The sequence below is a fragment of the Mauremys mutica genome, chromosome 8 (genome assembly GCF_020497125.1).
Source record: "Mauremys mutica isolate MM-2020 ecotype Southern chromosome 8, ASM2049712v1, whole genome shotgun sequence".
NCBI lineage: Eukaryota > Metazoa > Chordata > Testudines > Geoemydidae > Mauremys > Mauremys mutica.
In genome coordinates, this window is record NC_059079.1 from 28,225,598 (window position 1) to 28,252,435 (window position 26,838).

General features: G+C 41.0%; 1 protein-coding gene across 2 annotated transcripts; it reads left to right on the plus strand.

Annotated features, from left to right (window-relative positions):
* DNASE2B (deoxyribonuclease 2 beta) lies at positions 1-26,634 on the plus strand. 2 transcript variants are annotated; one of them, XM_045028116.1, is made up of 8 exons: positions 1-439; positions 2,890-3,010; positions 11,683-11,748; positions 15,412-15,589; positions 19,507-19,588; positions 21,185-21,346; positions 23,259-23,456; positions 26,136-26,634. In XM_045028116.1, the coding sequence occupies exons 2-8, from the start codon at positions 3,000-3,002 to the stop codon at positions 26,489-26,491; spliced, it is 1,053 nt and encodes a 350-aa protein (XP_044884051.1). In that variant the 5' UTR covers positions 1-439; positions 2,890-2,999; the 3' UTR covers positions 26,492-26,634. The 2 variants fall into 2 exon arrangements, with proteins under 2 accessions (XP_044884051.1, XP_044884049.1); XM_045028114.1 differs by lacking the exons at positions 1-439; positions 2,890-3,010 and having other exon boundaries at positions 11,619-11,748.
* The last annotated feature ends 204 nt before the right edge of the window (positions 26,635-26,838 follow it).

The following is a 26,838-nucleotide window of genomic DNA, read 5'->3' on the forward strand; positions in this document are numbered from 1 at the left end:
CTTTCCAGCATGACAGTCTGATAAAGTTTCCATCAGTTGTAAAGAAAAACAATGGAAAGGTCACAAAAGGAAGGGGAGTGCAGCAGAGGATAAAATAGACCCGTTTTAGAAACACTTGAACATTATTCTGTGGCATTCTTCCCTTTCGTTTCTGAGTCTACTCCTGTGAAGTGCTGAATGCCCTTCACTCCCATTATCTTTGTAGGAAGTGTTTTGCATTTTCTCTGCATTCTCATTTTTCCCAAACAGCTAGCTGCCTCTTCAGGCCGTTTCATATTTTACTTAGGTTATCTAGACAAATAGGCTCAGCCTGAACTTCTCAATGGATCCCACGACTGTACTTGCTTCATGAGCTAAATATTAAATGGTGAAAAAGATACCTGTGGAACTCTCGCCAGAGTGAGCATCTGAATATCATTGACAGTTTTCTGGTGAGAGGGTGAGTATTCCCCAGAGTCTGGTGGCCCAGAAAATGCCTCAAGGACACTCTTGTGAACAGTGTCCCTTAAAAATATTGTTTGAAACTAAAGATCTAAAATTACCGACGAAACATTTTATTGTACACAGGGTTGGTACTAAGCCCTTTCCCCTGCCTTCCTGCCCAGACAATCTCCCAACCCTATAATATTGCAAATAAGCATTTATTTAAAGCATTTAGCAATTCTGATGCAACTTCATATTTTGCAGAGGTGCTCTGTATTCAAATACAAACTGCTCAGTCCAGATCATCAGCTGGTGTAAATTGGCACAACTCCACATTGGAGCTACGCCAGTTTACACCAACTGACAATCTACCACTCAGAGCCTTATTTTCAGAAACGCTTGAACATTCACAACTTCAGCTGAAGTCAATGGGAGCTGTGGGTGCTCAGCAGCTGTGAAAATTAGGCCCAGAGAATTTAAATAAGGCAGTTTTAATCATAACAAAAAGCAAGCTGATGTCAATTGCCCAGCCATAGAGCATTCACTCCAAGGTGCAATTTTATGCATTTGTGTGATATCTAGGTATTTTTAAAAATTAAGCACACAGACATATGTGATTGAGAACCAAATTCTATACATTAGAAGTTAGAGTTGAATCCTAAAAAGGTGCTGAGCCCTCCTTTAAGGAGTGGCAAACTCCCAATCCAGCTCCTATTAAAGTCAATGGAAGTTGAGAGCACTCCACACCTTACCTTTTTAGATCAGCCTGTTAGAAAGAGCTAGGACTTGTTTCAGCTCTCACTGAAATCAGTGGAAGGACTCCCATTGACTTCAATGGGAATTGAATTGGCCATTAGTGATGTGGCATAAGAGGGTGATTAGGAGGGCTTTTCCTACCTATGAATGGAAAGTAGTATTGTAGGAAATACACTATACATAGACTAGAACCCTGTCAAAAGTTCCTCTTTCACATCTATTCCAGTATGAGTTCTCATGTGTTACATTTGGATGGCAAGTAGCCAACATGAACACTTGCAATTTGGACTACTTGCAGATATTGGTTTTTGTACCCACAGCTTCAAGTTGACAGTAGGTACTTTCAGTCGTCACCTCTAGTGCTACAGCTAAAACTTACTACTGCAGATCCCTGTAGTGTTGTGAGGATCATAGTATTCTGAGGGGAGGGATAACTCAGTGGTTTGCGCATTGGCCTGCTAGACATAGGGTTGTGAGTTCAATCCTTGAGGGGGCGATTTAGAGAACTGGGGTAAAAATCTGTGTGGGGATTGGTCCTGCTTTGAGCAGCGGGTTGGACTAGATGACCTCCTAAGGTCCCTTCTAACCCTGATATTCTATGAATATCACCCAGGAGATTTCTGGACTTTTTATTTGAGAAGCTTTTTTGGATGATCACACTGGGAAGTTTCATATGTCTAATCCTTTTGATTACACTGATAACTGAAAATTAACTTTTGTTTCACTATGGAAATAAGATTATTCTCTGAGCAAGAGAAGGTAGTTTTTCGTTTGGTCCCAGGTGACAGCAACTTTCAGGTGCATGGGTGGTTGATGTGTCACAAATCTTTCTATTAAGATACTTAAGAGTTATCACTAGTGACAATTGAGAAGTATTTCATTTTCTAAGCACTGGAGAAACACATGCCCCACATACATATCCATACGATGTATGTACAGCATGTGGAATCAGCCATGTAACTACACCCAGATGTCTCAAAAACTGAGACGCTACAGGTCCAAAAAGGAGTTTACTCTTCTAAACCGGACACGGATAAACTTCTTTCTGCTGGTAGGGACTGGATGGCTCAAGGGACTGGTAATCAGAATATAATCTTTCCAGGGAGCTTATATTCTGAAAAATGATTGTGTAAAAATGGCATCATGAATAGGGATGGTTTAAGGTTTTCCATCAAAACTGTTTTTTGATAGAAAATTGGATTTTTGACAAAACAAAATTTTTCATGAAAAAAGTCTGCTTTCCACATAAAATGTTGTTTTTGTTGAAATTTTTTTGCAGAAAACCAAATACATTTTTTTAGAAAAATCTGACTTTTTTTTTAGAAGAAAACCAATTTCCTGACTAGCTCTAATCATGAGGTTTCATATTTATTCTGTCATTGATTTTCAAAACTGTATTTGGACAGTCCTAACTCCAGCTCTGTATAGACTCTGAAAGTCAACCTGTGTGCGAATCACTATCTCTTAGCTGTTGTAGCTCTTGCCTTTGTAAGATTAATTTTTTTTTAAAAGACTGTAATGGAATTTTTTACTTTTGAAATATTGGCCACTTTGTGTATATTAAAACAGATTATCTCGTCTGAAATAATCATATTTTATATTGCATATAACATTCTAATTTTTATTCTTTGCATTATTTTTGTTACTGTTTTAGACTTGTCTATGGAGTTGTAACTATAATTTCCTATAATTTACTTCATTTCTTACCAGGACTTCAGAGCAACTAAAGAAAAGACTGCCCTCGGATAATATTTCCAAGGAGAGCCTTGTGAATGCATGGGCAGGACTGAAGGAGTTTAGTCAGTGCTATGTAAATAGTCATGCATTGCAGGTATGAGCAATGAAACTCCTAGTTTCATACTCCTAGCATATAAAATGATGGGGTCTAAATTGGCTTTTACCACTCAAGAAAGAGATCTTGGAGTCATTGTGGATAGTTCGCTGAAAACATCCACTCAGTGTGCAGTGGCAGTCAAAAAAGCAAACAATGTTGGGAATCATTAAGAAAGAGATAAATAATAAGACAGAAAATATCATATTGCCTCTATATAAATCCATGGTATGCCCACATCTTGAATAGTGTGTACAGATGTGGTCCCCCCATCTCAAAAAAGATATATTGGAATTGGAAAAGATTCAGAAAAGGGCAACCAAAAATGAATAGGGGTATGGAAGGACTTCTGTATGAGGAGAGATTAATAAGACTGGGACTTTTCAGCTTGGAAAAGAGACGACTTAAGCGGGATCTGATAGAGGTCTATAAAATCATGACTCGTGGAGAAAGTAAATAAGGAAGTGTTATTTACTCCTTCTCATAACACAAGAGCTAGGGGTCACCAAATGAAATTAATTGTCAGCAGGTTTAAAACAAACAAAAGGAAGCATTTCTTCACACAACCCACAGTCAACCTGTGGAACTTCTTGCCAGAGGATGTGCTGAAGGCAAAGACTAAAACAAGGTTAAAAAAAGAACTAGATAAATTCATGGAGGATAGGCCCATCAATGGATATTAGCCAGAATAGTCAGGGATGGTGTCCTTAGCCTCTGTTTGCCAGAAACTGGGAATGGGAGTCAGGGGATGGATCACTTGGTGATTACCTGTTCCGTTAATTCCCTCTGGGGCACCTAGCATTGGCCACTGCTGGAAGACAGGATACTGGGCTAGATTGACCTTTGGTTTGACACAGTATGGCCATTCTTTTAGTTTATGTTCCTGACTGTCAAGTATCACTGCCTCGATTTTAAGCAGCTCCTTTGCTACCCAGGGCATTTCTTTATTTTATCTTTTATCTTATCTTATCGTATCTTCTTATCTATTGTCTTAAACTTATTACAGTGCTGTCTCAGCATCTATGAAATGTTTATTAAAAGATTAAATCCCCTATTTTATGCCATCAGTTGTTAAATGTTGAATCAATTAACTTAATCATGACTTTCCTTTGGCTCATGAAAGCTTTGTGCGTTTTAACATTTGATGTGTTGGCAATGAAATAAACTTATGATTATATTAATTTTCACAGAGCTCTTTTTTTACTAGCAGAGTGAAAAGGTAAAATGTAGCATTGACTGAGAGGTAAATTTCAAAGCTGTGTAGGAGGAACATTTTGATAGAATTATCTTGCAAGAAAAAAAGGAAGTCGTTATAAACCTTTTCTAGCGTTACTCCTCACCTATGCAGTAAGCCCCAAAGAACTATTAAAGGGCTATATGATAGCGAGACTGGCAATAAAAGGTACGGCATTCTGGTGACTTGTGATAAATGTGTTTTGCTTGCTAACATTTTTAGCTTTTATACATGTGGTAATGAGTCTTTAGACATTGAAAAAGTGAGATCCTATCAGTGTATTAAAACCAGGAGCTTTTCCAGAAAATGATATATCTTCTTTAATTTCATTCAGGTTTCTTTCTTAGCTTTTGCCAGGAAGTTCAAAAAGGAATTTTCCCAGAAGGACGAGGAACCCAAAGTCAATGCTGTTCATGCCGCCAAAAATTAAAATCAAAATCGTAGTGTTAGAAAGGACTTCAAGAGGTCATCTAGTCCACACCCCTGTACCACATATACCTGGACCATCCATGACAGGTATTTTTCTGACCTATTCTTAAACACGTCCAATGATGTGGATTCCACAACCTCCCTTGGAAGCCTATTCCAGTGCCTAACTATCCCTATAGTTAAAAAATTGTTTCCTAATATCTAACCTACATCTACCTTATTGCAGATTAAGCCCCTTACTTCTTGTTCCACTTTCAGTGGACATTGGGAACAATGGATCACTGTTCTCTTTATAACAGCCCTTAGCATATATTAAGATTGTTTGCACGTTCCTCCCTCAGTCTTCTTTTCTCAAGACTAAAAATTCCCAGTTTTTTTTAACCTTTCTTCATAGGTCAAGTTTTCTAAACTTTTTATCATTTTTGTTGCTCTTCTGTGAACGCTCTCCAGTTTCTCCACAATTTTCTTAAAGTCCAGTGCCCAGAACTGAACACAGTACTCCAGCTGAGGTCTCACCTGTGCCAAGTAGACTGAGAGAATTACCTCCTGTGTCTTACATGCAAAATGATATATCTCCATATGACATTAGCCTTTTCCACAATTGCATCATATTTTTGACTCATATTCAATTTGTGATCCACTATAACCCTTTTTTGCAGTATTGCTGCTTAGCAAGTTATTCCCCAGTTTCTAGTTGTGCATTTGACTTTTCCTTCCTGAGTGGTAGTACTTTGCACTAGTCTTTAATGAATTTCAACTTATTGATTTCAGACTAATTTTCCAATTTGTCAAGGTCATTTTGAACCCTAATCCTGTCCTCCAAAGTGCCAGAAATCCCTCCCAGTTTGGTGTCATCCACAAATTTTATAAATATACTTTCCTCTACATTATCCGAGTAATTAATGAAAATATTGAATAGTATTGGTCCCAAGACAGGCCCGACTAGATATCTCCTCCCAGTTTGACAGTGAACCATTGATAACTACTCTTTGAATATGGTCTTTCAATCAGTTTTGCATCCTCCTTATAATCATTTCATCTAGACCACATTTCCCTAGTTTGTTTATGAGAATGTCCCATGGAACTGTGCCAAAAGCCTTGCTAAAATCAAGATATATCATATCTACAACTTCCCTCCTATCCACTAGGCCAGTAACCCTGTCAAAAATGGAAATTAGGTTGGTTTGGCATTATTCATCTTGACAAAGCAATGTTGGCTATTACTTATAACTCTATTATCTTCTAGATGCTTACAAATCAATTGTTTAGTCATTTGTTCCGTATCTTTCCAGGTATTGAAGTTAAGCTGACTTGTCTGTAGTTCCCTACGGTTCTCTTTATTCCCCTTATTAAAGACTGGTTCTATATTTGCCCTCCTCCAGTCCATTGGGGCTTCATCTGTCCTCCATGAGTTCTCAACAGTAATTGCTAACAGTTCCAAGAGTACTTTGATTAGTTCCTTAAGTACCCTACGATGAATGTCATCAGGACCTGATGACTATAATACATCTAATTTCTAAACAGTCTTTAACCTCTTTTTTCCCTATTTTGACTTGTATGGCTTCCTTCTTGTTGTTAATATTAACTGTGTTAAGTATATTGTTACAATTTACTTTTTTATTGGAGACTGGAGCAAAAGAGTGAAGACTGAAGCCTTCTTGATGTTATCCATTATTAGTTCTTCTGTCCCCATTAAGTAGAGGACTTACACTTTCCTTCATCTTTCTCTTGCTCAAAAGTTATTTACAGAACCTCTTTTTATTGCCCTTTATATTCCTTGCTATGAGTAACTCACTTTGTGCCCTAGACTTTCTGCCTTCCTTGCTATTCAAATCTTTTGTACTCATCCTTAGCAATTTGTCCATCTTTCCACTTTTTGTAGGATTCCTTTGTGGCAATAGTTAAATGTCTTTATGAATTTTAAACATCTCTTTCTATAGAAAATCAAGGCCAAGATTCACTAGAAATTTTTATCTGATTCTGCCTTTTCTACTGGTAGAAATATGAGAAACACAATCCGAATGAGCCTTTTAGAGCTGTCCACAAATGAAACTGATCCTGTTAAGATACAAGGGGACATGCTAGATAACCCAAAGAGGTCCCTTCCAGTTCTAAGAAGACTGCAAATGAGGCAATAGACTGGATGCATAATAGGATTAGTAATTCACTATAAAGTCTTTAATCTTTAGGTTATGAGTTTGAACCCAGACTTAATCAGTAGCAATTAAAAGTTGTTACTATCTGTTGGCTGTTCAGTAGCTAATGAGTTTTTTGTTGTTGTTTGCATGGCAGCATTGCCTAGGACTTCTAGTCCCATTGTGCTTAACACTGTAGTGATCTCAGTCCAATTCCCAATAGTTACATACCCCGTCACATAAAACACCAACACATTTGGATCTAACGGGCACTCTTGTTGGCAGTCACAGCAATGAATTGTAATTAGGGCTGTCGATTAATCATAGTTAACTCACATGATTAACTCAAAAAAATTAATCATGATTAATCACACTGTTAAAAAAATAGAATACCAGTTGAAATGTATTAAACATTTTGGATGTTTTTCTACATTTTCAAATACATTGATTTCTATTACAGTAACTCCTCACTTAACGTTGTAGTTATGTTCCTGAAAAATGTGACTTTAAGCAAAACGATGTTAAGCTAATCCAATTTCCCCATAAGAATTAATGTAAATGAGGGGGTTAGGTTCCAGGGAAATTTTTTTCACCACACAAAAGACTATATTATATATATACACACACACACAGTATAAGTTTTAAACAAACAATTTAATATTTACAGTGATGATGATTTTGAAGCTTGGTTGAGGTGGAGAAGTCAGAGGGTGGGATATTTCCCTTACTGCTAAATGATGAACTAGCAATTGGCTGAGCCCTCAAGGGTTAACTCTCTCACTCTACAAGGCAGCAGAATGGAGGGAGATATGCGCATTTCCCCTTTAAGTACACTGCCTTGTTAATTAGATCAGCTTGCTGAGACCTCAGCTACTGCAAGCTCCCTCCCTTCTGAGCCCTGGTGTGTCCTCCCTGCTCTATGGAAGATGGGGTATGGTAAGCGGGGTGCAGGAGCAGGGGGGAGGGGGACACCCTGACATTAGCCCCCCTCTTCCTTCCCTCCCCCCCCCGCACAGCAAGCAGGAGTCTTGGGGAGCAGCTCCAAGGCAGAGGGCAGGAGCAGCACATGGCAGTAGGGGGAGGGATAGCTGCAATTGGTAGCCTGCTGGGCAGCTGCTGCACAGGGAACTTAGAGGAGCGGGGAGCTGATGGGGGGGCTGCTGGTCCACCCTAGTTCGAAGCCCCCACCAGCTAGCTGCAATGGGCTGCTCTTCTTGCAAACAGTAGACAAAGCGGGCAGCTGCCAAACAACGTTAGAAGGGAGCATTACACAACTTGAAACGAGCATGTTCTGTAATTGATCAGCCATGAAACAACGAAACAACGTTAACTGGGACGACCTTAAGTGAGGAGTTACTGTACAACACAGAGTACAAAGTGTACAGTGCTCACTTTATATTATTATTTTTATTACAAATATTTGCACTGTAAAAAATGATAAAAGAAATAGTATTTTTCAATTCACCTCATACAAGTATTGTAGTACAATCTCATTACTGTGAAAGTGTAACTTACAAATGTAGATATTTTTTGTTACATAGCTGCACTCAAATATGAAACAATGTAAAACTGTAGACTACAAGGTCACTCGGTCCTACTTTTTGTTCGGCCAATTGCTAAGACAAAAAAGTCTGTTTACATTTACAGGCGATACTGCTGCCTGCTTCTTATTTATAATGTGAGAAAGTGAGAACAGGCATTCACATGGCACTTTTGTAGCCGGCGTTGCAAGGTATTTACGTGCCAGAGATGCTAAATATTCGTAAGCCCCTTCATGCTTCGGCCACCATTCCAGAGGACATTCTTCCATGAATATGATGCTCGTTAAAAAGATAATGAATTAATTAAAATTATGACTGAACTCCTTGAGGGAGAATTGTATATCACCTGCTCTGTTTTACCCGCATTCTGCCATATGTTTCATGTGTTAGCACAAATATTTGGATGATAACCCAGAACATGTTCATTTTAAGAACACTTTCACAGCAGATTTGACAAAATGGAAAAAAAGGTACCAATGTGAGATTTCTAAAAATAGCTACTGCATTCAACTCAAGGTTCAAGAATCAGAAGTGCAGTACAAAATCCGAGGGATGAGGTGTGGAACATGCTTTCAGAAATCTTAAAAGAGCAACACTCCAATGTGGAAACTACAGAACCTAAACCACCAAAAAAGAAAATCAACCTTCTGCTGGTGGCATCTGACTCAGACGATGAAAATGAACATGCATCAGTCTGCACTGCTTTGGATCATTATCGAGCAGAACCCATCAGCAGCATGGACGCATGTCCTCTGGAATGGTGAGTGATAAAGGGACATAATAATATAAAGTGAGCACTGTACACTTTGTATTATTGTTTAAAAGCTCAGTTAATCACGATTAATTTTTTAATCGCATGATTAATCGCGACTAATTTTTTTAATCGCTTGACAGCCCTAATTGGAATATATATTTTTAAATTGGTAGCTAGACAATTAACACCCTAATTTACATATGTAAATGTAGCCTGAAATTCTGCATTTCTTGAGCACCCCAAAACTCTCACTGAAGTCAATGTGAGTTTTGGTTATGCAAGGAATGCAGAATTTACACAAACACATTTGAGTGTTTACACACAAAAAATTGCTTGCATGAAGATATGGGTGAAATTTTAGAGGTTAGGATGAGGTCCTTCTGGCCTGATTTGTAATATTGAAATTGCATCTTGTTAGAAATAAAGCCCAGGCATGCCCCTGGGTTTTGCAGTATTGGTGTAAACTGGGCAGTTGGACTTAAATGTCTTTGGAAGTGTAATTACTGTTACAGTAATACTAATAATCATAGGCTATACTACAATGTATTAATCTGAGCAGGTCATTTTCAGAAGACAGTTACATTTTGTGTATCTATAGTAGTAGTGCTTTGTGTACAATTGTAATTGTTTTGTGTTTCGGAAAACTATACAAATATAAAAGCTGGATCCCGCATTACTTGTTCACTCATAATCTAGTAGTCAAGAATGCAAAATCAGACTTGTATGAAAAACGTTGAGTGCTCCTACTTTGTTTTAGAGCTCTGGTGAACCTAAGATTGTGTTCTAAATGCTTTAACTCCTGTAACCATTCTAAACCCGTCTTTGTCTTTAATCAGTAGAGACATTAAGGAAGTAGTAATGATGCTGCTGGAAAATGATTTATAATTTGCTCAACATACTGACTCTGTTTGACTTCACAAAAGTTAATTCCTTCAGGAACAAAGATAAATTAATGGAGATGGGGAACAGCATTCTATAAATTAAATATACATTTGTAAATAAAACTGCAGTGCATTGTAGTGTGACTTTTAAAAAATAAACTGAGAAAGAAACAAATTTATCCAGAATAAATATGCTGCATTATACTAGTCTTTTTATATACCTTTTCTAGACGCTGACATGATATTTCTTGACATTTACCACATAACAAAATGATGAAATAAAGTGTTTGCAGATACCCAGGATACATTGTTCTCTAGTTTTGATCTAAGAAGATAAATAACATGATAATGTACACTGGCATACAGAATACAACATGCACAGTTTGTCCTGATTACTGTAAATGTTTTGGATGAAAATGGATTTTGTGGATGATGAGGATGTCACTGAATTCTGACTATGTCATTCTATACACCTAATCAGCATGCACAGTAGGTGACAATAACTAAAGAGTTGCATTTATCAGGGACTCTTATCCTTGAGGCTTGATCTATATTTAAAAGTTAGGTTGACAATACCACACCCTTGACCACTGTAAGCACAACTAACCCCCAATTAGCAGCTTTGTCTAAAGAAAAGTGCTTCTATTGATTTAGACTTTGTTCTGAGAGTAGTGTTCCTACAGGGATGGAAAAACCCCTTCCATTGGTCTAGGCTGCATCTACACTATGGGTTTATGCCAGCATAGCAATGGTGGTGTAGTTCCTGTGTTGTAGTATAGTAACACTCACCCCAAGAAAAGGGCAGGGCAAGCAAGAATCAATGGACTGAAAAAATCCACTACTAGAACTTGACTGTTAGAAGATATAATGTCAAAACACTACTGGTGGCTGGTCTGATTGAACAATAAGATCTGAAGAAGGCTAAAGATGAGGTTTCATTAATGAGACTGAGAATTTGGTCCACAGTGTGGCATAATTAGACTATATGAAATTGGTAGAGCAAAAGGATAGCTGATGAAAGTAAAAGGGCTGTAACAATATTTCTTTTTAAAGCTCTTTGAGATCTACTGATTAAAAGAACTATATAAGAGCTAAGTATTATTATTATTTACCATATTCCGAAAAAGTGCACAGCTGTCCCACCACAAAGGTACTTTCAGACAGGTATGAGAACAGTGTTGGCTTTGTCATACAAAAGACTCCACCAGAAAATTTAAGAAGGGCCCAAGTTCCAAAGTTCAGATCCAGAACTGAATTCATACTTTTACCAAAGTTCAGGGCTACAAAATCCAAGGGGTCCAGTCCAATCAAATGCAAAAAAGATTCACAATAGGAAAGATCAGCCAAACCTAACAATTTCTTCAAAATATTAAATAGATTATCCACATTTGTGTACCAGATGAGAGAGCCAATGTTCTGTATGAAGAAACAGTACTTGAAAAGAGAATGACCCAGTAGCTTAGCATCTCACAAGAACACTCCGTGCTTTGCAGCACTGCAGCTGGTCGGGAAATGCGTTTTTATGGCTGTGAAACATTGTGTTGAGAGCTGATGAGGTGGAAACTAAATCAGACAAGAGAAATGCACTTCACAAAACAACTTCTCCTTTTAAAATCTGATGTTTGCTCATTCTGTAGAGCTGAGACCAGAAATGACTGCAGGACCTTTATGGAGTTGTGTTTTTTTGCTGTTATTTAGTTCCATCAGGTCCCTGTGGGCAGCTGAAATTTCCTGCAAAAGTGAAGATGGTGACCCGGTTGATTGGTAGGTAAAGAACATGTATGGAGAAGTTTTGGAATGTAAAATCATTAAGTAGATGGATCAGAGAACTGTAATGCATATGAATTTGTGTCTCAGTCTCTTCTACTTTGGAGGTAGCCATTGAACCATGGCTGGTGAGTGAAATGTAGATTACTGAAATCTAATTGAATTTCATTGTAACTAATCCATCATTGCATTATGACTAACTGCAAAATGATCGTTGGTTGACAAAAAAACCCCCTAATTTCCTGTGATCAAAGTGAGCATGCAAGCTGTGTTCTTATGGCAAACCTCCAGGAGGTAGGTGCATTTAAATCAGCATTGGTAGCATCCAGGTTACAGTGAGTTGTTGCGAAAGTGACTTTTCACTGCTAGGAACAGGGCCAGCTCCAGGCACCAGCGCAGCAACGGGGTGGCACGGCCGGGTCTTCGGTGGTAATTTGGCGGCAGGTCCCTCAGACCCTCTCGGAGGGAAGGACTAGACGCTGAATTGCCTCCGAAGAATGAAGCGGCACGGTAGAGCTGCCGCTGAAGTGCTGCCGATTGCGGCCTTTTTGTTTGTTTGTTTCTCTTCACCGCTTGGGGCAGCAAAAAAGCTGGAGCTGGCTCCGGCTAGGAAGCATGGTTGAAAAGTTGGGAGTCTTTGTTATTATCTCAGTCTTAGGCCAGTCCTCATAAGGTGTCGGTATCATAACAAAACATTGGCGTGAATTGACCCCCTTCCTTGAATTGTTTGAAAAATAAAACTGAACCCGCTCCAGATGGGTCCAGACTGAGCGTATTGGCAAGCAGAGTGTGGGAAAGTGCTGTTCTGTGATTAAAGAGAGGGTATCATCTTCTGGGTCTGTAGGTCATGTGGGGCTGTCAGTCTCCAGAAATGCCAGCACTAGAACTGGCAGCAGTGTGCTTACAGTATTAAATCACTAAACTGATTGATCAGATAATGCACCTTGACCATGAAAAGTGTTAACTATTATTATTATTATTCGTAAATCTAATCACAGGTTTTAGCAATGGAACAGGTGCTGTTAGAAACACTGATCACCAAAGATAAACATCAACCAATTTTAAAAAGAAAACAGTCATTTCTTACAGATTATCCCAATGATCAATCTGGATACAAGTTACATACTTGGAAAATTAGGCCCTGATTCTGCGAACACTCGTTGAGCGCATGCTTTACTTTAGTCACGTGACTAGTGCCATTGAAGTCAATACTTTATAGTTCGTAAGACTGTCTTTGTTCTGTGACTGCACACTGCTTAGCACAATAGGATCTTGTCCTAGGTGCTACAATAATAAAAATAATAATGAATGTTTGCTGGGTCAGATCCTTAGCACAGCCTGTCGACGGGGTAAAGACCACATCACTTTTCAATCCCTTCAGCGTAGAATTTGTACATGTCTTAGGGCTAAAAGAAGAACATATTTCATCATAATATAATGGCAAAACACATGAACTTACTGATCACTAATGCTCAGGGAAATTCCTCTACTCTGCTTGTTATGAAAGATTTATGAGACATCATATCCCTTAGGCCTGTACATTTTTGCTGTTCAATTATATTGTTTATATTACACAATCATGGGCATTGGCAATGCAATGAGTCTATGACTATTTAAGACATTTCAAATGTTCAGAGACAGGTAGCTAAGGCCCCAACCCTGCAAAATGACCTGTGCAGGTGGACTCCTGCTTCGATGTGAACCATGTAGATCAGTTTATAAGATTGGTTCCCAAGATACATAGAATCAAGTTTTTAAGGGGTAAAAAGTGGGAAATATCTTTCAAAGTACGGCTACTTGATCAAGAAGGCCACATGCTTCACTTTTTTGGTAATTCAGGCCTGTTGCTAAAAAAATATTCAAGGGTTACTTGATTCCGATTTTCTGTGGTCTGAAGTAGCAATGAGGAGCAGAAGTGAAACTGTTGCATAAAACTTCCTATTGCACAAAAGACAATTGCATGCTATAAAACAGATTGCACTGAATTCTAATTACAGTATTCAGTTAGCAGCAGGCTGAACTGAGTACTTAATATTCTTTGGTTTCATTCTACAATATTCCATAGTTGCTTATTATTGGCATTCTTGCAGCTTCCTCTGCAGCATTTCATACTAAACTAGATTGATTACTTGTCTGATTTACTATGGCAACAATTATATTCCCAAAACTCATCTGGAATAAACTCTGTATCAAGGGAATAAGTTGTCAAATGACTCCAGGTATTTACATTACATTTAGGAACTCATCTTGTAATCTTTACTCATGTAAAACTCGCCCTGTACTCAGTAAGAGTTTAATCTGCGCAAAGGATTGTAGAATCAGTAATCTTTTATGAGGGCAGAATGTGCCTCATCTTCATTCATTTGAATGAACTCGGAAGTTTTACCACAAAAAAGAAAACCACCTCCACGAGAGGTGTACAGCCCTTACTGGTGATGCTTTTGTGGTGATGTGCAAGTGAGGACACGTTCATCCTGTTTACACAGCTTTTAGCCTCCGGAGGATATCCCACAGTGCCTAGGTGATCACTCTGGCCAGCAGCTCTGATGCCAGGTAAACAGATGTCCACTCCTCCCGCTGTAAAGCCCCGGGAACTTTGAAACTCCCCTTCCTGTTTTCTTGGCAAGTGCTCACTTATCTGGCCAGGTGACAATGCCTGCTCCAGAGACCAAATGATCCCCTGCTTGGCGCAATGCTGAGCTACTGGAGCTGATCAGTGTTTGGGGAGAGGAGGCTGTGCAGGGACCCAGGATGCCCTGCGATCACACACATCTCCTTCCCACAAAACTGGAGAGAGCTGCACTTTGGGATAGCTGCCCTACAGCGCTGCTCTCATCAGCAATGGAAGTGCTGCTAATGTAAACACTCCCTGACACCTGAGGAATTAAGTGAGTACACAAACCAGCGCTTTACTTTCACTGGGTCCCTGTCACTGGTGAAATTTACAGCGCAAAAACTCTGCAAGTGTAGACATAGCCCTAGACTCCTAGCAACATCTGTGAAACCCCTATTGCCTTCTGCACGTTTTCAGAGGTGTAACTGATTGAAACTTACTGAACGATTCTGTTGCTGAACCACAAGGAGGAATAGAATCTAGCTCATTCTGTTTTAGCTGTGTTAGGGCTCTGAAGGGCTAACAGATGTAAAAAGCAATAAAAAAGATTTTCTGTCAGCAGCTGTGACACAGACAGCAGAATTGTTGAATAAGACAGTGTCATTTTTCAGTGTAGAATTGCACTGCAAAGTATTCTACATAGCAATGGACGTGCTTCAGGGTGTCTAGAATACTAAGGGCCAAAGTCAGGCCCACCACTGTAAGTGGATTTAACTCCCTTAATTTCAATGGAATTACACCCACTTACATTAGAGCTGAGTGTTGCCTAAGACTTTTGTTTCCTCTGAAACAAAGCTGCGTAGGGCTGCCATCCACAATGGCAATCCCGGAACACTGACTCATGCTGTGGATATGTTTCTATCTTATATATTTTTGGAACATACTTTTAAAATGTTTTCAGTTGAAGTTTATTTTCATGGATACAGTTCTCTCTGTGGGAGGCCCTGCTGACTCAAAGCTCTCATGTGGCACAAGGCAGAAGGGGCTATGGCTTATCCATCCCAACAGAATGATTTATAATTACTAATAATCCTTCATTGTTGCAGGTTTCTTCTTTACAAGTTACCAAAGTATATAAGAAAAGCGAGTCCCGGGACTGGGCTGGAGTACATGTACATGGATTCTTTGACGCAAGCTTGGCAATTGAGTAAATTCCTGATCAATATGACACAAAGTGCCCTGGGGCAAACATTAAACCAACTTTATGAAGCTTATAAATCCAAGGCAAGGCATATTTCATTATCATTTGTAACACATTTTCTTTATATTTTAGTTTTAAAAATACTTCTAAAATGTAAATGAAATGAAACCAGTGACTGAGCCAAAATAAGTGTATATAACCATCGTGTGACCTGATTGATGAGGTTCAACTAAAACATCTTATTTTAATAAAAAGAGGAATACACTGACTGATCTGCACCAACATAGGTCTGCAAACGTTCATGGAGGAGGGCAGATTGCTTGCAGGTTTACTGGAAGGCCCTATGTATTTGAGTGAGTTCTCAGTTGTAAAACCTTTCACACAGTTTAAAAATTGCTAAGGATTCCTTAGACTGTAAGCTTTGGGGCAGTGTGATGTTGTTTAATTAAAATATAATCATGCAAATCATTATTGCTACCACTGTTATATAATTGCAACAAATCTTCTACAAAGATGGCCAGAAAGGATTAAACATCTTGCAGGCTGAATGACTCAAAGCCAACCTTTAAAGTCACGTTAGAAAGTATGCAAATGGTAATGAGGGCCATTCAATGTTAGATTGGCTAGAACTTTGAAATGCAAACCTATATTGTTAGAAGTTAGACATGATACTAATTGTCTGTGTGTACTCATAAACATTAGCCATGTAAACAGACAGTTCCTGTCTGTCACTATAATTATTAATTCAGAGATTAAAAGGGAATATTAACATTTAGATGAATCTTGGGTGAAATAATGTCATTGTCTATATGTGTCTTTGAAGTCTGTGATAGACTGACTAATGGATAAATTGCTCTATGTTAATTTGTGTAACTAATTACTGGTGGTGCTTAGGGAACAGAAAGTTGCATCAAAAGCCTATTGTTTACCCAGGACTGTATGGTCAAGTGGCTGCTAGAAAACTGTATAAAAGGTCCCAGTCCTTTTTATCTCAGATCTGGTTAAGCTTCATCAGGGGAAGTTTGAGTCACAAGATTGAGATCCCGGTTAAGCTGGTACACCCTGAATATGATATTGGACATTGGACAATAACCTATGGACTAAATTCTAAAAGAACTCTTTGCAGCTACAAAGTTCACCATCTCTGCTATGAATCTGAACCTCAAGAATTGAACTCATGTCTGTATGTATATTGATCTTTTAACCATACTCTCTCTCTTTTCTTTTTTAATACATTTTAGTTTAGTTAATAAGAATTGGCTGTAAATGTGTATTTGGGTAATATCTGGAATATTCATTAACCTGGGAGGTAATGTGTCTGATCCTTTGGGATTGGTAGAACCTTTCCTTCTATATGATTAAATAAGATTTTTATTAATCTTCATTATATCTGACTTGGGAAACTAGGTGGAGGCCTGAGGCTGGGTTACTATAAGGGAACTGTGTTATGGATTTCTGAGTAACCAGTGAGGTATAGCAGAAGCTAATTTGAGCTGGCTTGGTAAATCTAGACAAATTAGAGGATTGGGCCAAAAGAAACCTGATGAGCTTCAACAAGGACAAGTGCAGAGTCCTGCACTTAGGACGGAAGAATCCCATGCACTGCTACAGACTAGGGATCGAATGGCTAGGCAGTTCTGCAGAAACGGACCTAGGGGTTACAGTGGACAAGAAGCTGGATATGAGTCAACAGTGTGCCCTTATTGCCAAGAAGGCTAACGGCATTTTGGGCTGTATAAGTAGGGGCATTGCCAGCAGATCAAGGGACGTGATCATTCCCCTCTATTTGACATTGGTGAGGCCTCATCTGGAGTACTGTGTCCAGTTTTGGGCCCCACACTGCAAGAAGGATGTGGAAAAATTGAAGAGAGTCCAGCGGAGGGTAAAAAAATGATTAGGGGACAGGAGCACATGACTTATGAGGAGAGGCTGAGGGAACTGGGATTGTTTAGTCTGCAGAAGAGAAGAATGAGGGGGGATTTGATAGCTGCTTTCAACTACCTGGAAGGGAGTTCCAAAGAGGATGGACCTAGACTGTTCTCAGTGGTAGCAGATGACAGATCAGGAGTAAAGGTCTCAAGTTGCATTGAGGGAGGGTTAGGTTGGATATAAGGAAAAACTTTTTCACTAGGAGGGTAGTGAAGCACTGGAATGGGTTACCTAGGGAGGTGGTGGAATCTCCTTCCTTAGAGGTTTTTTAGGTCAGGCTTGACAAAGCCCTGGCTGGGATGATTTAGTTGGAAATTGGTCCTGCTTTGAGCAGGGGGTTGGACTAGATGACCTCCTGAGGTCCCTTCCAACCCTGATATTCTATAATTCTATGATCTAAGTATTGGAATATCCACCAGCTTTGAGGATTGTTTGCCCCATTCTTTGCAGTTAACCCTAATTGAGTGACCTCAGCTGGCTCCCCTGGGACCTCAGTCCCAGGCAGGAAAAGTCTTTTTGACATGTATTTGTACAGCATCTAGTGCAATGGATTCCTTGTCCATGATGGGCTCCTAGGTGCTACCGCAATACAAATAATAAAGTATTATGCTAAATAATATATTGCCAATAGAAAAAATATTCAAAAGTCAGATTTTTACATTGTCCCTATGGGCCCTGTCTTGTCATCCTTACTCATGCTGAGCAGTATTTGAATCTTCATGTACTTCCACTGAAATCAATATGACTACCCACAATACAACATACTATTTGATGGGCCTGGTATTCCACTCCGCACATTGCATAGTCATTTAGACTTGTGCAAAGTGGTTGAAAATGGTATTAGAGCCAAACATTTTACACCCACTATACACAGATATAAATGACTATACAAGGAAGTGGAGAATCAAGATCAGCCTGAATACAGTTGGCAGAATTGAGCTTTATGTGTGTAACTATTCTTTGCTGTCCATATAATCTAATATGTAAATTTTCCTCCTTACTGTTCTGAGCACAGTGGTTCTTAGCTCTACAGTTCTGAGTAACTTCACAACTGTACATAATCTAGAGAATGTACCATCACTTTCCCCTATCTTGGGTCACAAAGAGGTGAATTAGACGTTGAATGTTAATCTTGGCTATGTCTTTTCATTTTCCTTGTGGGTTCAGGTTAGAACTGTAACATTATTTTAACATATTTAGTTTATTTGAATTTGTGTATGGGAGAGATTTCAAGAAGCTAATCAAATATTTGCATTATCCTTGTGCTCAGTAAGTGGAAGATGCTGTTTACAATCCCACACTGTAGCCAATAGTAGCTAATCTTTCAGTGTGCCAAGACTTGGGGAGAACTCTAAACTCTACTGAAAATGATTAGGCCAGTGGTTCTCAATCTATTTACCATTGTGGTCTGCATATGGAATTCTCTATGTGTTATATGGGCCACATCTGCATAGTATATACTACCTGTATAGCCCTGAGGATGTCACATGGGCTGCAGCTATGTGCTGATTGTGCCGCAAACGGACTGTGGGCCGTCATTTGAGAACCACTGGATTAGGCAAAGAGCGCTTTTAGGAAGGACAGGCTGGAATATGCATGCGACTAATATAATATAACATTAGGAACTGGTCCTCCTAAAGAAGAACAGTTGGCACGTCTGCATTTCCTAAACAAGCATTTGACAAACATTTTCTCAACATGTGGTTGTAAATCAACAACAGACTGCAAAAGAAAAAGTGCACTGCAGGTTGTTGCCCAATAAAGCCCTTACAAATCGTGTTATTGCACATATCTCACCTAGCCATCTCTCTGGGAAGGCCTCTTCTATTGTTCAGGAGAACATGCATTTTTCGTTGCACTTCATATTACGTGAAAGAATTGAAATCTCAAAACTGTATTCTGTTCTAATTTACTCCAGTGCTAACCCCATTCAAATCAATGCAGTTGCAGCCAGGTGAGAGGAGAATTTGTCCCGAAGTTTTCCATCTCTGAAGTTCTTTATTCTGTTACAAATAAAAGTACTTTCCTTTCTTTGAATTTAATGTTTCACTAATTGGATATTTCTCTGCAGAATGACAGCACTGCCTATGTGATATACAATGATGATGTTCCTCACTCAAAGCATTACAGCTGGAAACAAGGACACACTAAAGGTACAGAGATAGTCCTATAGTACTGTTCTTTGCTTTTTTCTTTATGGATGAGAATTTCTGTCTTTATCTATCTCTATATATTGAAAATGGAACCCCTGTTTGAGCCAAAGCGAAAGAGCAGTTTGAGTGGAAAGGTTTGTCGTGTAGGTAATATTAACACATGCCAATGCTGTATCTACATTTTTTGGATTTCCCTTCATGGCATCTGTGCTATAGAGCAGCTCCACGTCTTCAGTGCTCTTACACCCTTCTCACTGGCACTGAAATTAACATTCCTCACTTTTTTGCAAGTAGAAAGCCACACTCTGCCCTGTGCCCAGTTGCAGCCAGTGTTGCCAGAAACACTGGCTGGGACAGCAACAGCTTTTCAACTATCCTACCTGACAGAATGAGAAATACAAACCCCCAAATTCTGCTCTACAGATAGAAAATTACATAGCGGGTAAGGAACTGAGCCTACAATTCAGGAAATGACTTAAGCATGTGCTTAAGTCCCACTGAAGTCACTGGGACTTAAGCACATGCTTAAAGTTAAACATGCTTATGTGGTTTCTGAATTGGGGACTCAGTGAATTTCTAATTGTTCCAAGGGGGAGGGGGCCAGATCTGGCCAGAGTCCCTGTAGAATGAGCAGAGTCTTTGACCCCCTAAATCTTTGGATTGCAGATGTGATAAGGTCCCTGGAAACCTTGTCTCTTCTCTACCTCCATGGCAGTATGCCTGCTGTGAGAGCCATTTCCCCCCACCTGCTGCCTCCTCTAAGCCACGCTTGGGAGGGGATTTGCTCAGTGGTGGTGGACACCATGTTGACAGGGTGAGTTTTCTCTTACATGATGAATCCCTATCAGGCTGGCTGAGGATCAGGTGCTATGGTGTGGAGACAGAGTCAAAGCCATTATTCTTATGCTGTTAGATTTCTAAATATAATTTAGATGGGAAGTAAAAAGGAGGTGTTGGCCTTTGCGCTCATTAAAGATCCCATGGTACTTTTCCCAAAGTAGGGGGTCAGCTCCAGTCAGGTTCCACTGGAGAGTTTATTAATCACTTTCTTTCCTAGCATGTCATGTAGCATTGTCATGAATCGGTGATTCTGTTCCATAGAGATGGCTGCACTTTGGTGGTAGACAAACTGATTCCTGTATTTATAGTTTGTAAAATGCTTTGGGATCCTTTGAAAACAATATGCTGTAGAAAGACAATACAAAGAAAACTAAAATAGCTGGGTTGTATTTCTAGCTTAGCCATAAACTTTCTGGGACACCATGGTCAAGTCATTTACCCTCTCTATGCCTCAGAGTCCACATTTATAAAATGAGTCTAATACTTACATCAAAAAGAGGTATGAGGATGAATGCATTAATATTTGTGAAAAATTTACAGATCTTTGAATGGGAGGCACCTTAGGTGTGAAAAGTGTCGTTGTTGTTGATTTATTATCTATTAAGGTAATATATAATATTAGCATAAAGAAAGTTAAAATAGGACAGTACCATCCAGTTTGAATTGTATTGCCCTCTGGTATTAGAATAGTACAATGTTCTTATGTATTTCCTGGATGGGTTTCTTAATTTATCTGCAATAACTGTACTTTGACAGGATTTCTGCTCTTGGACAAATCACAAGGTCTCTGGGGGATTCACAGCATCCCTCTGTTCCCTCCATTTCCTGAGGAGGGTTATGGATATCCACCAACCGGAAAGCAAAATGCACAGATGGCCATCTGTATAACATTCAGATATAACCAGTTTGCAGAAATAGGTATGGCAAGCTCTTCCTTAATCAGTTTGTGTGTAAAGGACTTTGAAAATGTAAAGCTTTGTAAAAGTGCATAATTGTCATTATTAATAATAATTTAAACTTTCTTCATGATTTAAAATACTCTGATAACATCAAATGGGCATTGCTGGAGTTGGAGTAATAGCACTGACACATCAGAAGTATGTTTGCAATGTTGTTGTAGTCGTGTTGGTTGCAAGGTATTAGAGAAACAAGGTGGGTGAGGTAATTTCTTTTATTGAACCAACTTCTGTTGATGAAAGAGACAAGCTTTCGACCTACATCGAGCTCTTCTTCGGGTAAAATATGGCATGTAGTAATAGCAGGGGTGGGTAGATAGAAATTTATACAAGTATCTTTTGTCACATAAAATATCAATACTAAAAACAAATGGAAATAAATCTCTTGAACACCTGATTCAGAAATACTGGCATGCACCTCAGAATATAATTCTGCTCTGAAAAGTGACTGTAAAAAGCATTGTGGGATGCAATGTTCATTGTCCCTCAATGCTTTTCATATCATGTGTGCACAGTTTATGAGTCAAGAGATGTCTCACTGAATTACTAGCCCTGCAAACTCAACCTGGACTCTGAAAGTCAAGTTCTGTTCTTTCCTGCTCACACATCTTCAGTGATAAAGATCCTGCATGCCACTTTACATCCCTGGATCACAGTATAAGTTCCAATCAGTTACACCTGTGAAACCCTTTCCCCAGCAATAGGACTGCAGAAGGGTCCACAAAGGTGGACAGAAACTCAGTGTCCCAATGCCCTGAATTTTAGGTGCCCTGCCAGTTATTGGAATCCACGGCCCTGAGTTAGGTGCCCCTGTACAATGCCTGGGAGAGAGAGAGGCACCTAAGAATGGGATTCACATCTAAATTAGCAAATAGGAAACGCTGAGGACATGGGCGGGGCTTATGCCCTGTTCCTCAAAGAGAGCTAGGCAGCTAACAGGAGGCGCATCCTGCTACATGGGATTCACTCTCCTAGAGTTAGGTGCCTAAACCAGGTTAGTCTTTTCTTTCAAAAACCACTGATGGTGCCCTTAAGCCCAGTGTCACCGAAGCAGGGACTGGAACCTCAATCTCCCAAGTGAGTGCCCTAACCACTGGGCCATAGAGTCATTCTCACTTTTTCTCTGGCCCAATGTATATGTAAGTATTTTGTACAAACTTCAACAGGAGGGTCTAAGAAACATCTAGCCCAGATACCCATAGCGATGGTGGGCAACCTGCAGCTGCAGGCTGCACACGGCCTGTCAGGGTAATCCACTGACAGGCCTCAAGACAGTTTGTTTACACTGACCATCCTCAGGCACGGCCACCTGCAGCTCCTAGTGGCCACAGTTCACCGTTTCTGGCCAATGGGAGCTGTGGGAAGCAGCGGCCAGCATGTTAGACACCTATATCTTAGTTAGACACCTACATCTTTTTGTGGATCTACCCTCAGTGACCCTTCTGCAGCCCTATTGCTGGGAAAGGGGTTTCACAGGTGTAACTGATTGGAACTTAGATCCTAATCCCGCAGACATGCCTGTGCTTACACATGTGACTTGCTTCCAATGGGACTGTGTGTGTGTGAAGTGTCTGCAGGACTGAGGCCTTCACTCACCATTCTGTCAGTGATGCACAAGAGGAAATAGAACCCAGCTTACACTATCAGCTGTGTTGAATTGGCAGGGTTCATAGGAATAAAAAGCAGTAGAAATAGTTTTTTCACTAAAGTCAGTAAATCTGACCTTGAACATATTAAAGAGAGAGGATGTGAGGAGTGAAAAGGCACCACATTTATATAATTACTTGTCAGATGAGAACCTACTTTAGGAACTTAATTGCTTATCTTTAATAAGTCCTAATCTTGTACTTGTTAATGTCTTTGGTTTTGTTCAGACAAACAGTTGTTATGCTACAATCCAAACATCTACAGCTGTTCCATCCCTGACATCTTTCACCCTGACCTCCCAAATCTGCAAAAGCTTTGTGTAGGTTCTGCACTGCCTCTAATCCCTTGGCGCCACCTCTCCAAACTCCAGTCAGCCCAGGGAGAAAACTTCCTCCACTTTGCTAAATCACGCTTTTTTGTTGATGGTAAGAAAAACTATCCTTATCAAATACACGCTCTTGGGAAATGAACAAAGCATTTTCTTGAAGGGAAACAGAGAAGTACAACCACAGACAGGAACATAACAGACGGTAGGGAACATTGTTACATCATAATACTGACACTTTTGGAAACCACTAACAAATACACAAAATAGGAGATATACTAGTAGCAAGATATTCAGAGCAAAGATAAAAGCTGCATAGCACTTTGTATTGTAAGGTGTTCAGTATAGGGATCTTCTAAAAACGACTCTACTTTTACTACTCATAGGAAAAAATGGGCTTGTGTATTTCTCTTTTGCTGCTTCAGCATGTAAAAAGAAGGTATGAAAGATTTATTTTTCAGTGTTTGGTTGGTTGCTTGCTTTTTCCTGCTTATTCCTTGCATTAGAGCAGGCCCGCACAACATACGGCCCGCGGACCCTCACTGTTCAGCCCACGAAGGGATTCTAAATCCCCCGCACACGGCGCTATGCGGGCACCCCAGAGCCTTTTGAATCTCAGCCGCGGCTGGGAATCAGAGGGCTCTGGGCTGCCCGCAGCCGCGGGGAGCACAGAGCCCTTTAAATCCCAGCCGCGGCAGGGAATCAAAAGGCTCTGGGCTGTCCGCAGTGGCGGGGAGCCCAGAGCCCGTTAAATCTCAGCCGCGGCTGGGAGTCAGAGGGCACTGGGTTGCCCGCAGCGGCGGGGAGCCCAGAGCCCTTTAAATCCCAGCCACGGCCAGGAGTCAGAGGGCTCTGGGCTGCCTGCAGCCGCAAGGAGCGCAGAGCCCTTTAAATCCCAGCCGCGGCTGGGAGTCAGAGGGCTCTGGGCTGCCGGCAGCCGCGGGGAGCCCTGAGCCCTTTAAATCTCAGCCGGGGGAAGTCAGAGGGCTCTGGGCTGCCCACAGAGATTCCCAGCCGCGGCTGGGATTTAAAGGGCTCAGGGCTCCCCACGGCTGCGGGCAGCCCAGAGACGTTTGAATCCCGGCACGCCGCCACTGTTTGTCCCCTCCCCAGACCCCTGCCCCAACTGCCCCCCAGGGCTCCCACCCCCTATCTAACACCGCTGGTCCTTGTCCCCTGATACCCCTCTCCCGGGACTCCTGCCCCTAACTGCCCCGCAGGACCCCACCCCCTATCTAAATGCCGCTGCTCCTTGTCCCCTGATTGCCCCCTCCCAAGACCCCTGCCCCAACTGCCCCTTGGGACCCCAGCCCCTATCTAAGCCTCCCTTCTGCTTGTCCCCAACTGCCCCCTCCTGAGACCCCCCCAACTTTCCTCCAGGACCCCACCCCCTACCTGTCCCCTGATAAACCCCTGGGACTCCCATGCCTATCCTACTGCTGCCTGTCCCCTGACTTCCCCCCTGAACCTCTGCCCCATCCAACCACCCCTGCTCCCTGTCCCTTGACTGCCCCCTGGAACCCCCTACCCCTTCTCCAACCCCCAGCCCCCTTACCGTGCCACTCAGACCAGCGTGTCTGGCTCCATGCAGCTCCAGGCACATTGCTGCCATGCTCCCCCGTGGAGCCCACAGGGCCCCCACCCCCAGCACCTGCCTTCCAGATTTGAACACCTCAAAATTCAGGAGTGCTCAAGCTCAGTTTGGGCAGCTGTTACTTCATTTCTCCCAAATCAAATATACTGATCCACTGTAACTTGCTGTAGAAAAAGTAGGATAAAATTGAGCAAGAAATGCTTATTAGCACTGGAATTGCTATTTTCAACAGCCATTGCCTTTTTGTTTGTTTAAAAGGAAACCAGTGATATTGCATTGGCAAATTCCCCATAGAAAGAAAGAGTGGAACAAAAGAATAATAAAGGCACCTCAACTTTTCCTCATTTATGGAGGACAGTCTTATAATATGCATCCAGATATCCTCCAATCACACAAGCTGAAAATTGTTCCACTTTACTGGAGCTCTGTAACCATATGGGAACCAATCCTGTCTGTGTTTTGTGCACATCCAAAATTCCTGCTGAATGACCTGCCCTGGGAGCGTTACCAGTGACCCAGGGCTGGGGAGGCAGGAGGTGTGTGTGGGGGGGAGGCACTGGTGGGGGGAGCCCAGGGCTGGGACGGGGGGCAGCCAAATATTTTTTTGCTTGGTACAGCAAAAAACCTAGAGCCGGCCCTGCCTGGTTCCCCCAGCCGCCGGAGCCCCGAGCCCTTTAATTTGACCCTGAGGGCTCCCAGCCACCTCTTCAGCTGGGAGCCCCCGGCTGATTTAAAATAAAGTATCACCTCCCCACCCCCAACCTTCCTTTTTGGCCCACAGCTGTTTTGGTGGGGCGGCACTGGAGAAGGAGGGTTTGTTTCTGCAGGGCTGGACGGCCCTTGGGCGGGGTGTTTCTGCGGGGCCGGGAGGTTTCGGCCCTCGGCTGTTTTCTTTGGAGTAATGTGGCCCTCACTGCTTTACGAGTTGTGCAGGCCTGCATTAGAGATTCAGGTTGTCTCTTCTCTGGAAGACTGTAAGGTGGCTGGAGGACTAATGACATCACAAAAACTAAGAGATTGAGAGCTGAGCAAATGAGAGGGAAGGAAATATTAGTCAGACTGTTTCAAACTGTACTTTTGTTCAGTTTTCTTAACGCTTATTTAGCTCTTATAACTAATTTAATGTCTTGGAGAAAGAAAGTCTTTGTTAAAGATTATTTTCCCACATCTCCTAAAATTACACAGATATCTACGTAGCCTGGATGGCTCAACAGTTGCAGACAGATTTGTTAGCAGAATCCTGGCAGCATGATGGACAGGAGCTTCCGTCAAACTGCTCTCTCCAACACCATGTCTACAACATAAACCTCATTAAGACACCATGGAATTCCACTTTCAGTTCCTATTATGATCACTCTAAATGGTGTGTTTCCTGGAGATATGAAGATCAGTGGACATGCATTGGAGACTTAAACCGTGCTCCTCAACAGGCTTGGAGAAGCGGTGGGTTCATTTGTACCCAGAATCCGTACATTTACAAAGCTTTCAGACACACGATCTTCCATTACCATAGCTGTAATAACTCCCGAAGATGGATATGAATGAACCACAGTTCTCAAACACTGTATGCACTTATTACATAGAGTATGAAGATTCCCCTCCAATTCTGCTCTGAAAAATGGCATTGTAAAGTTCTGTGTTTTTTGCCTCTTGAATCATTTCTACAATAAAAGTGCTCAGCTTTTTACAAGTAAAAAATTTGGATTTTTTTCTAGCTTCTAGCCCAGTAAGCTCAATCAGGACTCTGAGAGTCAAGCTCTGGTGTTTCCTTCTCTGACCTTTTCAACAATAGGTTCTGCTTGTCACACGTACACAACCCCATTGCCTTTGGTTGCCATTGCATAGATGTAACTGATTGGTGCTTAGTAAGCAATGCTGTTGATGAGGC